Source organism: Camellia sinensis, chromosome 1 (genome assembly GCF_055761805.1).
Source record: "Camellia sinensis isolate YWXY chromosome 1, ASM5576180v1, whole genome shotgun sequence".
NCBI classification, from domain to species: Eukaryota; Viridiplantae; Streptophyta; class Magnoliopsida; order Ericales; family Theaceae; genus Camellia; species Camellia sinensis.
Genome location: NC_138961.1, coordinates 101,230,040 through 101,247,563, shown reverse-complemented (window position 1 = coordinate 101,247,563; position 17,524 = coordinate 101,230,040). Strand labels below are relative to the sequence as shown.

Genomic DNA, 17,524 nt, shown 5'->3' with positions numbered 1-17,524 from the left:
TTTCATAATTAGGGTCCCTATAGTAGGTCTTATATGATGCATTACTTCGATCTCATTCTTCCTCGAATAGAGTTTCATATCTAGACACTTTATATGTTAACTCTACTAAGTCTTGAAACTCAGTTGAGTCAAACTTTTTTCAAAACCTAAACTCCAAACCATTTTGAGCCAATCTTACAAATTCAGGCTTTGGTAGCATGACCCTACATTTGTTCTGTGTCCTTTTAAATCTGGCAATAAACAAAGCAGCCTTCTCATTAGGCTTTTGGCTTAATCTTGCCAAGTCTGCCATGGAAACTTCGGGTTCTGTTTGAAAAAATTGGGCATAAAAAACTTTCTCCATTTGCTGCTAAGTTTGGATAGATCCAAGTGTAAGGTTTATGTACCATACGAAGGTTGCCCCAGTTAGAGAGTTTGGAAAAAGTCTCAGTTTTATATAGTCATTATTAGTGAACTCACTACACTGGCCTGTAAACCTAGCAATGTGTTCTATAGTCGACTGATTTCCATTTCCATAAAAGAGTGCAAAGTCTGGTATTCTAAACCTCCTTGGATATTCGTGTACCCTGTCTACCTATTCTAGGTAGGTTTCCTGTACACCGGAGTTTGGACCCCCCGAGCCATAGGTCCACACTTTTCTCTAATGATGTCAACAATCTGATCCCTAGGAACCATATTTTGTGCTGGCCAAACCACTACTGGAGGAACAAACACAGGGTTTGGCGGAACTCCATGTGCTTGTGGGCCTCTTGGTTCATATATGGGTACATTCAGGACGGCTAGCTACTGTTGAAGGTATGGCTGGCCTCTTGGGGCCTGCCCTGTGAAAGGTACCATAGAAGGAGAAGCAGGTGTTGCTTCTCTTCCAACTGCAGGAAATCCTTCCAACTCCCTAGGTGCAAACTCAAACACAGGGTTGGTGAAACCCCTTGTGCCAGGCATGTTTTCAAACATAGAATTTGGAAATGCCCTCATGCCATTACCTAGTGGTGGCCCGGATCCACCAATTTGTATGATTTCGCTAGGAGGCAATGGTACAGTTTGGTTCGCTAGTGGTCTCGAAGGAATTTTGTACCATGACTAAAGCACAGGTGATGACCTCTCATGACTCTGATTGCTAGCCTGACCATTAGTTTGTCCATTAATTTTTATAGGCTGTTTATCTCGAGCCAATCTATACTGAAGGAAACTCATGTTTTCTTCAGCCTGTCGTGCGATCATTGGTTGATGAGAGTTTACTCGATCCAAAAAAGATGTTGCTCATCTTTCCATTGTATATATTAATTGTTGCCCCATAGCATCTACTAAACCTCCCTATGGATTTATTGGGTGGGTAGAAGGGACATTCAAAGGTCTAGGCTCATGGCCCTGTCCAGTGTGTTGGACATGTGTTGTATACTCTGAAGTGCTGGTCTGTTTGACTATTTGTGGAGGGTCTGATGAGACAAGGGCATCCATTACATTCTCCTCTGGGTTAGGTATTTCTACCTCTCCTTCCACACCCTCTTCCAGGCATTCATTTTCTACTCTTGCACTACGTCTAGCCATTTTTAATAGTCCCACTGCGCGTGCCAAAAAATATATATTGGCTTTTTTTGGCTTTCTAAGGTTAATAATGTAATTTGGAGCGTGTCAGCAATGATCAATTAATCCTTACAGAATTTTAATTGCCAACCAATTATCAGACGATTGTGTTAAAGTTCTTTCAGCCTCAATGAAGAGGACTTTTACTGGTGGCTTGTTTCAGAAACAATTTTTAAGAAATAACAAGTACAAAATAATTCAGAAATTGAATTTCATTGAGTAAATCAGAACTTACAATGAAATGACCCAGCCTTGAAAAGGTTTATAGCAACGACTACTTGAGACTACTCGTAAGAAAAGAAGTGCAATATAAGAATTGAAATGCTGAAATGTAAAGAGCTGGAAATGCAAAACTGGAAAAAAATATGAAGTAAATAAACTTCTGGATCTGAGTCTGAGTCCTTCAATTTGGGGCCCTCCCTGCTATTTATATTCTCCAAGGGTAACTGTTGAAATGGGCTTCCAACCATCGAAATGTCCTCCTATGATTGCTAATCATACTCTCTCACAGTCAGTCCCACTACGCCATTCTTGCAGTTAGGCTTCCCTTTTGGATTTGAATTTGAATTCGTGAGTAACCGTTAGGCCATATCATCTTGCGCCTTCTAGCTTTTCCAGTGCTGCGCAGATCCATTATAACCAATATGACCTGCCACGTGTCTGTCTTTGATTAGAGACTTGTATTAATTCCCCGAATTGCCCCTCATGTACCACGTGTCAAGCTACGATTAGCTTTTACAAAATATGTAGCCAACAGGTATCTCCTCCAAACTCTAAGTCTTGGTTCTTGAAGTTCTCATACTCTTCAAGAAGATTCTCTGCCTCATACTAAATTTGAATACAAGCAGCGGAGGTTTCCTCTAGCAACTCACTGGTAATGGAAGCATTTGTGTGCCAGTTGAGTAGAAGAGGAAGTTTATCCAAGAAAGTATAAAGCTCTATCTGGGCTATAGGGTTAAGGATGTAGCTTCGAGTGATAATATCACGAGACCATAATAAGTTCTTGTGAGGAACATCATCTCGAAGGGCATCAAAGGATAAATGGGAGAAAGCGGCAACCAGAGGCTGGGCTCTATACTGTTGGTAAGTAATGGGAAGGACTGAGGCTTGGTAGAGAGCAAAATGCTAGCTCTCGAAGAGGGTGAGTTTCAGTTCTTCAATCCAGTTAGGATTGTAAGGCAGGGAAGGAGCAGTTGGGTCCTCTCCAAAGAAAGGTAGGAAGTCAGGCCTGTTCATACATTCTAGCTAGTTAGAGGAGCAAGGTTTTGCCTTTTGGCTAAGAATGAGGGACTGAGTTCCAAGGATTCAATAGGGTGTGGAGTATTTCACACTATTCTGGACGGCAAGGTGGAAATATACCATGCCGAAAGCAAGTTGTCCTCAAGGCTGCGAAGACGGTCGAGGGGGACGTATGGATATACTACGGAGCTGCGCATGGAGGGATGGATTGCAATGGGGTCATCAAATTCAGGAAATCGATGGTAGATTCGCTCCCTTGTTTGAGGTTGAGTAGGTTTAGGCCAAGTTCCCCAGCCAATGCTGTTAGAAGTGTTGTTAGAGGAAGAGAAGGCAGCTTCATCCCATGCAGAAAGTTGGAAGGCAGAAGAGGAGCTTCCAAGATCCATTTTTGCAAGTTCTTGGTCCAAAGGTTTGCAGTTGGCAGATTCTTGGTCCAAAGGTTGATAGTTTGCGAAAGCATCCATAACTTGAATAAATGGAGGCGGATAAGCGTGGCCAATAAATGCATGAAGGTTCCTTCGAGGATGAACATCATTGTCTAATACCTCTTTGTATGTACGATCGATGAAAAGAAAGGTTTGTTTGGCCATGAGAACCGTATCAACCCTTTCGAATACTCAAATAGTGAAAAATGTTCAACACAGGAAAAAATTTAATGCAGATTCAGTGCTTCATTTATGGAAGACGGTTGCATTTCTAAGAAGATACAAAGTCTATGCACATCCTAGGACGTGGACAAAGTGCATTGAGTCCACTAATATCACCATGTATTGGGCAAATTAGTGCGTGGTGGTAATGTTGGCTACATATTTTGTAAAAGCTAATCGCAGCTTGACACGTGGTACATGAGGGGCAATTCGGAGAATTAATACAAGTCTCCAATCAAAGACAGACACGTGGCAGGTCATATTAGTTATAATGGATCTGCACAGCACTGGAAAAGCTAGAAGGCGCAAGATGACATGGCCTAACGGTTACTCACGAATCTAAATTCAAAATCCAAGAGGGAAGCCTAACTGCAAGAATGGAGTAGTGGAATTGACTGTGAGAGAGCATGATCAGCAATCATGGGAGGACATTTCGATGGATGGAAGCCCACTTCGACGGTTACCCTTGGAGAGTATAAATTGCAGGGAAGGCCCCAAATTGAAGGACCCAAACTCAGATTCAAAAACCAGTTTATTTACTTCATATTTCTTTCCAGTTTTACATTTCCAGCTCTTTACATTTCAGTATTTCAATTCCTGTACTGCACTTCATTTCTTGCGAGTAGTCTCGAGTAGTCGTTGCTGTAAACCTTTTCAAGGCTGGGTCATTTCATTGTAAGTTCTTATTTACTCAATGAAATTCAATTTCTGAATTGTTCTGTACTTGTTATTTCTTAAAAATTGCTTCTGAAACAAGCCACCAGTAAAAGTCCTCTTCATTGAGGCTGAAAGAACTTCAATACAATCGTCTAATAATTGGTTGGCAATTAAAATTCTGTAAAGACTGATTGATCTTTACTGGCACGCTCCAAATTACATTATTAACCTTTGAAAGCCAAAAAAAGCCAACACCTACGAACCAAACAATTATCTACGGCACCCCCCTAAGATAATGGGGAGGTGAACTATAACATAATACAATCAAAATGTGTTGCTTATTCTTTTCCACAATAATCACAGTTAATCTGATCATGATCACTAGAAGGACCTTTACTCCCAGACTCAAATGAACCAAATTTCCCATCTATGGGAGCAGAAGAAACAACTAAAGTAGACCAATCCTGGAGGGGCTAATGAACCATAGCACTCTGCTTGCTCTCTTCATATAAAACATGACCCCACACACAATAGGAAACGAATGTTGGCCGAGAACCTAAACATGAATCTAATCACACTTTATGTTGAGACCAGCAAGGAAATAATAGACACTCTCCTTTGACAACATCTACTAAAAGGTAGTGACATCTTGGGAACAGACAACTTGAAAATTTTGATAATAATCAGGTTCCTACCACAAACTGCTTAACTCTCCACAGCACTCAGCAAGGGACCTACCCTTCTAATAAAACCCCTGAATCTTTTTTTGTGGGTTGTAGGTTTGTGCATCATTACCCCGTTGAGAATACATCTGAGCAGCGGCAATCAAAATCTCATGAGCAGTATCCATCAAAACAAAAGAACGGCTAATGTTGGGATGTATGGAATTAATCAACCAAGTCATGACAAAAGCATTCTCCTTATTCCATTTGTCACGAGCTGGCCCATCCTTCGAGGGAGCCTTAGTAACTCCTTTAACGTAACCCAACATGCCACAAGCAGTAATGGCCAACTTAAACAAATGTGACCATACCAAATAATTGGTGCCATCTAACTTAAGGTGAAGAGAGGAGTTATCACCAAGAGTGACACTAGGACCAAACCTTTCACCTCACGGCCCACAGGGTTCTTACCTTCATCAGTCATGAACTACGAACACATAGCTATACCCAAAATCTGAGATAAAGTGGGGATAAACTAAATCAATCAACAAAAGCTTTGCAAAGAGGAGTGAGTCCTAATATAAACAGGCTTAAAGCATCAAACGAAGCCTAAAAATAGTCGCGAAATTAGAGCGAAGGTCGAAAATCACACTGTAGGACACACGCAGCAGTAGTATGAGACCAAAAACCAGCCAAGGACAAGCTAGGAGTAACAACTAAAGCCAAGGAACACTTCCCAAGACCTGGTCGGCACCCATAGAACACAACCCAACCATGAATCAAGAAAAAATCTGACAACCAATAGATCGAAAATAAATGCTCCATTTTTTTGAGAAAAAAAACAAAACAAATAAAATCGAATAATGGCAACGAATACCACAAAAAAAATTAAAAATTTTCTAGAGATCCCCTTGCCCTATTTGACCATCATGGTGATTTTTCTTCTTTTTTTTTTTTTTTTTACATTATCGAACAAAAAATAAATAAAAAAAGATGACCAGGAAGATAAAGAACAGCAGATTCTTAGTTCCAATACCAAGTTAAAATAATAGGAAGAATTTTAAGAGTAAAAGAGAAGAAAATATAAGAGAGAATAATTTAGAGGAAAGAGTAAAACCAGTAATTAGGTTTTTCCTCTCTACACATGTATTTATACTAATAAGCAAATAAGTAAATAAGTACAAAACTACCCTTCACCTAATTTAACAGGATTCAATGTGCTGTGATGGCTTAATACATGAAACAATGAGAATTTATGTGTCATTCAAAAAATTAAGAATATAACGATCTCTATTCTAACAAAGAAAAGCATCAAAATAGTAATAATTGTACCTTGGGATAGATCCCATGAGTATTTTGGGGGCAGTTCTTACTTAAATGTCCCCGTTGATTGCAAATAAAGCAATTTGCAAACTTTGTTCCCCCTGCATTACCCAAAGAGATCAATCATTACATATGACAAGAAAATCACAGGAACCACAATTCTTAACAAAGGTACACTCATTTATAATTCTCACGCGCATTTTGGGTATGTAAGCCTTTGTATGTTATCACAACCCAATTCAAACAATCTATCAACTAATTCATATACTAATCTAGCACTTCTTTCTGCAAAAATTCCACAGTTACCCAAGCTTTTACGACATTAAACCCATGTCGATGTACCAATACAGAACAAATAGTGATCGAGTGAATGATAAATTAAAGAACAAATACATAAAGCTCACTAAGTAGGACATGTAAATGCAATTTCCAACCCATCAAATTTAAGGAAATTTTGAACCACTTACCACCACATTGACATATAAACTATGTTACATGAACTCTGACACAGGTGTTAGGCGTGAAAATATTAGTATAAAATTTCTCTAATTTCAATGTCCAAGGACACGGGGATAACAAATGTATTTATATTTGTTAATACCCTCTTAGCAGGTAGAGAAAGAGGTAAACATCCATTATTTGTCAGCCCTTGACCAACAATATATCTAAGACCAGCTTAAAAGACAATGTGAGCATCAATATAATGATAATAGGGTCTTTTATGAGAAAATATATTAGGAGACTAGTGTAATGACAAATCCTTCGGTGGTGCCGAAGAGCAGTTCACACCAATGGATCCTTTTCTTGGGGACCCGGTCTTTCGAATTTGAGGACCAAGAGGTGGACAAGATTGGTCGGTGTCAAATTGCGATTGTGGAGAGGGGATTAGGTTTACGTCGCGAGGTTGTTTTGATCGGTTATGAGATACAGTGGCTTGTGTCAAGGATGCAACTAGCGATGAAATATGGAGAACATGTCAGCTTCTTAGGCTGTCTGCAGGGTGGTCCGAGGAGCATGGCATGTTGGTTGCGAGAGGACGAAGATGGACCTACAATCCAGGTGGTGGTTTTGATGGAAGAATCACCGCTAACAAATTTTCATTCCATTCTCGACTTCGGGGGATGGTTGGGAGGGAGTTGCATTGGTCCTTGAAAGGTGGTGCACTCGTCAGCGTGTCATGTCAGTAGGAGGGAAGATAGCAAGTCGTTTAGGGGAGATCGTAGTGGTTTCGAGAGGGAGGTCAGACTGTGATGTTGAAGTCAAGGTTGCTTCTAAAAGGGTTTTTGTGAGTTTTTTTGGAGAAGTGTCTGGTGAGTAGAGTAGGGGAGGTGGGCGGGAGGCCAGTCGATGTTGAATTGCAGGGTTGGGTGCAACATCTGTGGAGGGGCGTTTGGGCTAATGGAGGTGGTGGAATTTTTTTTTTTTTTTTTTAAGGGGGAGGGGGGGTGTAGTTTGTTATGTTTGCTTTTGTGGTTGGACCAGTGGCAGCGAAGGTATTGGTTGCACGTTAGTCGGTTGATGAAGTTCGAATCTTTTTGGACTGGTGGTCGCTGGCGGCATAGTGTAATAGAGAGACTATGGCCAGATCGACATAGATTTGAGTGATAGGGTTGCTAGTGCGTTTGTGGGGCAAAGAAGTGTTCATAGCCATTGGCAATCGGTATGGTGGTTTTGGGAAGTTAACAAAGACACAAAGGAGATGAAGTTTTGATTTTGCAAGGCTAAAGGTGTGTATCCCTCTGACTGGTATTCCGGTAAAGGTGGTTCTACGGTGGGGTTGGTGGCGTTATTTCTCGCCTATTTGGTCGAAGGAGTGGCCGGTGATGTTGGCTAGTGGGGTGACAGAGAGGCGGCCATCAGTAGGTCAGACATCATCGAGATCTGCGACAAATTTTGTCTATGATGGGCAGCAGATCGTCTATAGTAGATCAGTGGAGCAAAATTTTGAGAAAACAGATCGTTCCAGAGCTGTGCAGCCTACCCAACAATGTCATTTGAAGCGAAGTGGGCTCAATGTGGACCAAGAAGAGGCATTAGGCAAAGTGGGGGTTTCAGGTATGGAAATTGGGTGTTTGGAATTTGTGGCTTGTGTGGATCACCCCAATGGGCTTACAAATGTTGTCTAGGCTACTGGGGACACTAATGATGTTAAGGCCTAGATTGAGGATAAAGGGCTTCGGTTTGTGCCTGATTGGTTGGGCTTCACTAGGGGGGCAATAACTGGGCCAACTAAGCATATTTTAGTTGTGCAAGTGTCAGCCGACGAAGATTCTTTGCTCTTGAGTCAAGTAAAATGGGTTTGGACCTGACTATGGATCAAGTTTTTGACCCTCTTAGGAGGTTGTTTGTGAATGAGTGGGTTGGCCAAAGTGTGCTAGAGGTATTGACAAGAGGCAGTGATGAGCTGGGCTGTTGTAGTCCTACCGCGATGGGTCTTTAGGCCGAGGGGGGTTCGCGATTTTTGGGGCAGTCGCTTGATGTAGAGCATGTTTTGCAGTAGCCAGATGTAGAACCAATCATATCGGAAGGAGATGCTTTGATGGTGATAAAGGTTGGGGCATTGTGTTCCCCTGGTTTGGTACTAGGTATGCTGCTGGACATGGGGGAAGGTTTTGGTTCTCTGCTAGTCTAGCCTATTGTAACGATGGCAGGGGAGGGTGTTTCAAGTTTGGCTAAGGGGTATCTAGGGAGTAGTCAAATGGTTGTTGGGTCAAATCAACAAGGTTAGTCGTCTTTTTGGAAGTGTCTTTCGAGGGGCATGAAAAGAAGGGTTTGAAGCTATTTTTTGCAATTGAGACAACATGGAGTAAGGTGCCAATTCAGGTGGCAGTGGAGGAGTGTCTTTTGATGGGTGCGAAAAGTTCGAAATCTCGAATGTTCGATTAATTATGATCGGACAACAACTATCGGTTTGGAGGGGAAGGGAAGGGAAAAGAAAGGAAGGAAGGGTTAAGGGTGTTAATTGTTATTGCAATGAGGTTGAGGATTTTGTCCTGGAATGTGCGTAGGCTAAATGATAGAGCTAAATGGGTGGCGGTTTGGGCATCAATTAGGGTTGCCAGGGTGCATGTTCGTTGTTTACAAGAAACGTAGGTGATGGAGATGGGATGGGATGTAGTGAGGGAGGTGTGGGAAGGGCAATTTGTGGAGTGGACTTGTTTGCCGTCTAGGGGTTTGACGGGTGATATTTGCTTTGTTAGATAAAGGGGTGGTAGTGAAGGAGGAGGAGAAAGTTGGGCTTTCTCGGTTTCGTGTTTATTTAGGTGTCTGGAGGATGATTTTAGGTCGGTCTATACTAAGGTGTATGGCCCAATTCAACTTTGTGATTTTAGGTGAGTTAGAGAGTATTGCATTTCAGTAGAGGATTCTGTGGTGTGTGGGAGGTGATTTCAATGTGGTGAGATATCCGGTGGAGAAATTGGGGAATCATCCATTCGGCGGGTCGGTGCAGGAGTTTTCAAGTTTCATTGATGAGTTGTAGTTGTTTGATTTACTTTGTAAGGTGGGTGCTTTACCTGGTCTAGTGGTCGCGCTGGCCTTGCGTATTGATCGTCTTGTTGATTGGGGATTGGAAGGAGCATTTTTCCCATGTTGCCCAAATCGTTGTTGGATCATTGGCTGATTTTGCTTGATAGTGGGGGTGTTTCTAGTGCTTCGTCACCTTTTCAATTTGAGAACATGTAGTTAGAGCCCGATGGTTTTGTCAATAGAGTTCGGGGGTGGTGGGATAGTTATAGGGTGCAGGGATCCCCAAGTTGTCGGCTGGTCAAGAAGTTGAAGTGTTTGAAGAAAGATTTAAAGGTGTGGAATAGGGAGATTTTGGTCATTTGGAGGGATAGAAGGCTAGGTAGGATGTTGTCGGTGATTCAAGAGTTAGGTGATGTGGAGATTGCAGGATGTCTATCAGAGGCGGATGCTCTGTGTAGGGAGCAGGCTAAGGAGGAGTTTGGGCGTATTGCTCGGTTGTTGGAGATTAGTTTTTGGCAATGGTCTCGGTATTTACGGCTCAAGGAAGGGGATCGTAATTCAAAGTTTTTCCATTGCATGTTTAATTTTCATAGAAAGGTTAATCAGATTGGTAAAATACGGGCAGAGCGGCAAGAGCTGACGGTTGAGGCAGAAGTGAAGGATAGGATTGTAGAGTTCTATAGACGTCTTTTCCAAGGTGATGGTGGGGTGTGGAGCCCAAGCCTTGAGGGGGTGGATTTTGATAGGGTCACGGAAGAAGATAACGTTTGGTTCGAACGTCCTTTTCGGAGGAAGAGGTTCTAGGGGCGTTGCATGATCTTAGTGGCAATAAGGCCTTGGGTGCGAATGCTTTTACGAGGGCTTTTTTGGAAGGTGGTAAAAGTCGATGTTAGGAGTATGATGCTTCAGTTTTTTGAGACGGGCTTTAAGAAGAGTTTTAATGCTACGTTAATAGTTCGCTCCCTAAGAAGGGAGGGGGGGGTAGAGGACAGTAAGAATTTTAGACTTACTAATTTGCTTGGGAGTGTGTATAAGTGATCTAAGATTCATGTAATGCTTTTGTCGCATGGCGTCAAATTCTAGATGTCGTGTTAGTGGCTAACGAGTGTTGATTCTCGAATTCGGGAGGGTTGTGCAAGGGTTATTTATTAGTTGGATATAGAGAAGACGTGTGATAATTTGCATTGGGAGTTTTTTCTTTATTCGTTGGACAAAATGAGTTATGGGGGTAAGTGAATGGATTCAATTTTGTATTTCTGCGGTTCAGATGTCAGTTATGGAGAATTGGACACAGCAGTTTTTTTCCGAACCCACTGCAGTTTGAGTCAAGGTGACCCTTTGTCTTGTTTGTTGTTCATAGTGGTTATGGATGCATTGAGCAAGTTGCCATCTCAGGCAATTCGGGGAGGTTTGACGGAAAGTTAAGGTGGGGATGGAGAACACGGTGCCAATGATTGTGTCACATTTGTTGTATGTTGATGATGCACTAATTTTCTAAGGGGTGAGGCGACCTAGTCAGGGCATTTACGTTGTACGTTGTACGTTGTGTTTCGAGGCGGTGTCAGGGTTACGAGTTAACTTGGCTAAGTCTGAGTTGACCTATGGGGGAAGTGGTGAATTTTTCTACTTTGGCTACTATTCTTGGTTGTAAGGTTGCTCATTTGCCAGTGTCTTATCTAGGTTTGCCATTGGGGTCTTTGTTAAAGGCTACGGCAGCTTGGGATAGGATTATGGAACGGTTTCAACGCCATTTGGAAGGGTGGAAGCAACAAAATTTGTCAGTAGAGACTAGGAGTTGTGTGTTATTAGTTTATCTTGTTGGGTTTTTGGTGGTACACAGTGGGTTGTGTTGATGGGCTATAGGATTGGACCAACATTCTATCTACTAACCACTCTGATGATTTTGTTACTTCATGTAGCACTTTCTGTGGCTGTTCTCTGACCACTTCCAACATGGCCTACGTGATAGAGGGAGTCACTAGCATGGGGAATTGAGACCTTTGAGGAGCTATGGGAGGGACCGAGAGCTTTGAGATCACTAGTTGGTTGGGATGTATTGTAGTCTAGTTTACTCCTACGGCCTGTTATTTGTGTTGATTGTAGAGATTTTGTACTTTTGGTTAATATGGTTATCTCGTTGTAAATTTGTCCATGTACTCTCCTCGAGTTCCCATCTATCTCTTTGATAGTCGGGGCAACTAGGGAATGTTGATACACTATAAAACACGGGTACGGGTACGGGTACGGGTACGATACGGTAAAATCTAAAAAAAGTAGGGTACGGGTATGGCTTGGTACGTTTATAAAAAAATATTTATTTTTAATATAGAGCAATGTAAAAATTGATTAAAATGATTTAATTTGTTAAGATCCAACCTACAATTAACATTTAATGCCAAAACTAAAGGTATAAACCAAAATTAAATGTCATTATATTAAATAACTTACAAATCATAACTTAATTTTAAAATCATATTAAGCATATAAAATTAAGAATAAAAAATAAGTCTAGTGAAAGGAATTTTATCTCTATAGTAGACGAAAATATTGTTACGATTAAGGTATGGTACTTGGGTATATACTAGGTACGTCTTGGTACGCTAAAAATTATGGGGAAAAAAAATTTAAATACGTGTTTCGTATACCCGGTACGTATGCAGAAGTACCATACGAAGTACCATACGAAGTACCATACGCCAGTAAGTATCCGGTACGGGTGCGACATGTTTGTCAAAGTAGCTATGCTTCATAGTTGATACATGGGCAAATGTGTTACTTTTGTGTTGGACCTTATGGAATATTCAAGGGTTGTTTATAGTTGTTTTAGAGTGTTTTAATTTTGTACCCCACTTTGGTGGGAGTTTGTTATAGCTTCTTGTTTGTGTATTAGTCTCCCCTTTCTTGAGGAGCGGCGTTAGATTTGTTGTATTACTTGAGGTATGCCCCTTGTAAATATGTACATTTTTTGCATTTATTTTATGACTTGATTACCCTAAGAAGGAATATTTGTCAGAAGGGGAGAAGTTGATGTTGGTTAAGAGTATGTTGCCGAATATTCCAACTTATTTTATGTCGGTGCATGTCATCCCAATGTCGGTTGCTCGCCAGTAGGAGAAAATGCAGCAGGATTTCCTTTAGGGCAATGTTTTGAAAACTGGACCTGTAAACAAACTGGAAAAATCATTGGGCAAATGGGGCACTGGTTCAACCGCAGATGAACCGGAATTGAACCGTAAAGTCATAATTATGTCATAAATATATTAAAATTTATAAGTATAAAAAATATAGCTATTAAAATTGCAAAAACAATAAATAATAAGCAATAACAAAAAATATATATATATATATTTCTTAAAATTTATTCTACTTTTTTTATACATTTATTTTTAGTAAAAATAATTAAGATAATATTGAATATATACTATATATACTCATTACCCTATCAACAATTATGTTGATGGCTTAGTGATTAGATTTCTTACTTTTTATGCACTTGATTCCATGTTCAAGCCCTCTCCACAACATATTTTTGGAAGAAACTTCAATTCTTCAAACCGGTCGATTAGGTCGACCCGCAACCTGTTCGTCGGTCATTCCGGTTGAATCAACGGTTCTTCCGATTTTTAAATTATAAGCTGGTTTCGAGCATAATCCGGAGGGTCATCCGAACTTTAACTAGGTCTAGTCACCGGTTTGGCCGGTTGGCCGGGTTTTCAAACATTGGGGTAGGTGGGGAGATGAGTTTAAGTATCATTTGGTGGGTAGAGATGAGGTTTGCAATCCAAAAGAGAAGGGTGGGTTGGGGTTATGGAAGTGACATCTAATAGGGTTTTATTAGAAAAGTGGTTATAGCATTTTGTCGAAGAAAATAAGTGATTTTGGCGTTGGGTGGCAACAGAGGTGAAGTATGGGGTTGGGTGGGGGGATTGGAGTTCTAGGGAGATGGCTACATCTCATGGTATGGAGCTGTGGAAAGGTATTGCTTTAGGGAATTGGGAGTTTGATAGGTAGGCTGGTTTTCGTGTGAGGAGAGGGGAGTGGGTGTACTTTTGGAAGGATAGGTGGTGTAGTGACCAGATGTTGGAGACTTTGTTTCCGCTAATTTTTCATATAGCGATGGATAAGGAGGCGTTGGTGGCGTCGTATATGGGGAGGCTTGGTGGGTAGGTGGTTTGGGATGTGCAGTTTCAACTTCTTCTTATTGAGCTTTGGTGGCTATTTCTTTTCCCTGGCGGAGTTTTTGGATTCCTAGAGTGTCGTCCAAAGTGGTGTTCTTTGTGTGGACGGCAGCACTAGACCCTATTTTGACTATGGACAATCTTATTCAACAACGACATATCTTGGTCAATTGGTGTTGTATGTGCTATTGAGATGCGGAATCTATTTCACATTTGTTATTGCATTATCCAATGGTAGATCAACTTTGGGGTTTGATCTTTTTTTGTGTTTGGTGTGTTTTGGGTGCAACAAGGTAGTGTGAAGGGTGTGTTGTGTAGTTCGAGAGGGGGTCGGGTCGGGAAATGATGCTAGAAGGCTTGGGATCTGGCACCTTTGTGTCTAATGAGGTTGATTTGGTTGAAACATAATTAGCGGACCTTCCAAGGGATTGAGTTACTTGTGTTTGTTTTGAAGCATAGGTTGTTGGCCATTTTATATAGTTTGGTTTCTGTGAGGGTGTCTCCAGATATATTTTCGTTGGTGGACTTTTTAGATGCTTTACATGCATAGGGTGTCGTAGTTTTGGTGCTTCATTGTATTTGTTTACATCATCTTGATGCTCGTTTCTAATACCCTCTTTTATTTCTTCAGGTAAAATGGTGTCTAACAAAGATGATCTGGCGCATTTCATGTTTGCCTTGATCAAATGTTAAGTGTCTGGTCTTCACACATTTAGAAGAGTTTGTGTAATATAACATACAAGGCATTCTAATTGGCACTCCAATATCATATTTTCTCAAAGATGAAAGATTGGGGGCACATGGCCTAGCACCCAAATACCACTCTACCAAGCAGCAGTGTATAATTGTTGATCAGAGCAACAAAGAGTTTCCACTCCCTTCTAACTTCTGTCAAAAAAAGTAGAAGCTGGAAGCAGTTATGGGAGCCAAAATCAGGAGCCAGGCACTCAGCTAGGATTGCTCAGGTGCCTTCCTCTCTGCTCTGCTCGGGTGCACTCTGCTTTGCTTGGGTTGCACTACTCAGCCAGGACACTTTGTTCAGACAAGTGACTGCTTGACCAATATGTAAGGCCATTTGAGTTGAGAATATCCTGGGAGCATCCCAACAAGATATTTGGATAATGCCCATCACATCCAGATAATGAGGTCACTATCCCACAAATAGTGAAGCAACTATCTCAAGTTAGTTATTCAAATATATATACACCTACAAATAGTCAGGTACACAATAACATAATCATTGGCACTAGATTTCAATAGTTATTTCTATCTTCATATTCATGGAATTGGTGCTAGGCATCAGAGTGACCGCCTAACGTAGGCCGGCTGGGCACTAACAATGCCTTATTTTGTAGATTCACAACACATTTATCTCTTCATTGATTCCATCATCAACAGTGTGGGCCTTATTTTTTCCCGACACATTTACTTTATATGAATTTTACATTGGCTATATTATTAAAAACAAAAAATTGTATTTCTATCGTAATTACTATATGAAATGATGAATTTGTTGTCTTTACATACTTTATAAATTTAAAGAGTACTTGTAGAATTTCCAAAATGTTTTTATAGGTAGAATAGAATTAATATTAAGGGTTAATTACATTTTTGGTCTCCAAAGTAGGACTCTTGTGTCGTTTTCACAATTTAACTATTTGGGACTAAATTGAAACACTTCTATACATTAGGGACTAGATTGACATAATTTAAACATTATAACCAAAATGATATAGACTCATATTTTTGGAACTACAAATCTGATTAATCCCAATATTTATTTAGATGATACTATAGTCTATATATAGTGATAAAATTTTGTAGCCTAGAAACGTGGAATTGAACCAAAATCGAACCATTTTTACAGTTTGATTTTGTTTGATTCCAAAGATTTCTTGGTTCGATTTGGTTCTCAAATATTTGGAACTGTAGGGAATGGTTTGGTTCTTGGTTCACCTTAGAACCGGACCAATCCAGTCCATGAACACCCGTAATCACTCCCTTGATAAGTTAAAAGGGTTGAGCTTCTCTCCAATTCAGATCTGGCAACCGAACTAGACGTCCAGTCCAAGCTCTGGATGTTGGAGATGTGTGTTCATAGCGACGAAAACTCACCTAAGCGCATAATACATTAATTATCTTCTAACCATTTTACTAAGTCGTGAAAATGAGGATCACCACATCAACAAATGTTTATCAACAATATTATGATGCATTAATCAATGGGAATTTAACAGAGCATTGCCAATACGCTACTCGAACAAACAAGCTACAGGAGATTTCTAAGCAGACATCTAAATTTAATAACAATATTAAAAAAAAAAGAAAATAAAGGATGTTGCCCAAAAGTACAAAATATACTACAAATCCTGTAAAAAAGAGTAATGGAAAATTACCATCTTGAAGAGGTTGGGTACACATAGCAAGAGAATGCCCGGTTTCCCCACAATTATAACACAATTTCTTATCCATGGTCTCATCATTTTTGTTAGGACAATTCTTGAGACTGTGCCCACGGTGCCGACAAAGCAAACATATCTACAAGCATGAGAGTAAAACACAACACCACCAATATTAGTTGACCCACGAAGAGATTCAAGCTTTTTGATAAATAAAATGAATGCCAAACTGAGAAAACTCAAACGCATCATAGATAAAGAAAGAAGAAGGATTGGAAATTGAAAAGAAAAACGGCTAAACCTTGTTCTTATCCCACTGAGCTTTTTCGGGGCAGTGCTTGGCAATATGGTCAAGGGCTTTACATATGTAGCAGCTCTCACCGGGCTTCATTCCAGGAACTCTAAGTGGGTGTTTGCTAAATTTAGATTGGAGGGTTTTGGTTTCTTTGCTATTATATGATTTCTTGCGCTTGAATTTGCTCTTTGTTTTCCTCTTCATCTTCATGTTTGGGTCTTTTGGGGGTGTTGACTCTGGCTTTGGGAACAGTTCAGGGTTTGCTTCTTTGTACCGCTTGCGAGCTAATACCTGTCTTTTGCTCACCATCTTCTCTCTGCAATAACGATGAACAACAGGTCTCGCAGAGAAGCGAAGGGAGGGGAAGGGTTTTCTCGGCTGACAAAAAAATAAAAAAATAATAAGTGGTGCTCTCAGATCACGTGTACGGTGTAATGGGTTGGAGTGAAATGTTAATTATATATAGAGTTATTTTGAGAGGGCGGTTATAAGGGCTTTTCTCAAAAATTAGTAACCTACTTATCAAATTAGGTCTAGTTTGAACGAAATTCTCAAATTAAGGTAGTGAAAGTGTTATTATAAATTACACTTTTAATTAAGAAAGCGTGATTACAAATCACGCTTTTAAGATAAGTTTGTTTTTTTGAAGAAAACGTCATTCCAAACCACGCTTTCCCTGTACATATATTTTCTGAAGAAAAAACGTGGTTCCAAATCACGCTTTCACTGTGTTGTGAAGAAAGCGTGGTTAGAAACCACGCTTTCAACACTACCCCAAACACACAAACACTACACTCACAAACACACACTCTCTTTCTCTCACTCTGACATAAATACAAACAAACACAAACATGACTCTCACACACACACACTCACACTCAATATATATATATAAATTTTAATATATATTTATAATTTAATATATATATATATATAAATTTTATTTCATAAAATTGAAATCAATAAATATGTATAATAATTTATAATAACAAATAATAATCAACTATATAAAATGATTATTTTTTTATATTAATTCTTAATTTTTTTATTTTACTATTTAGAGATAAAATTT

General features: G+C 40.0%; 1 protein-coding gene across 1 annotated transcript in view; it reads right to left on the bottom strand.

Moving 5' to 3' along the window:
* The window catches only part of LOC114261823 (uncharacterized), a 44,584-nt gene extending 27,668 nt beyond the window's left edge, over positions 1–16,916 (bottom strand). The window contains exons 1-3 of the mRNA XM_082907528.1: positions 16,459–16,916; positions 16,155–16,296; positions 6,122–6,213 (exon numbers count right to left, since the gene is read on the bottom strand). Coding sequence (XP_082763654.1) covers positions 6,122–6,213; positions 16,155–16,296; positions 16,459–16,761 — 537 coding nt within the window. The 5' untranslated portion in view covers positions 16,762–16,916. The remainder of the gene's footprint in view (positions 1–6,121; positions 6,214–16,154; positions 16,297–16,458) is intronic.
* Between the last annotated feature and the right edge of the window lie 608 nt (positions 16,917–17,524).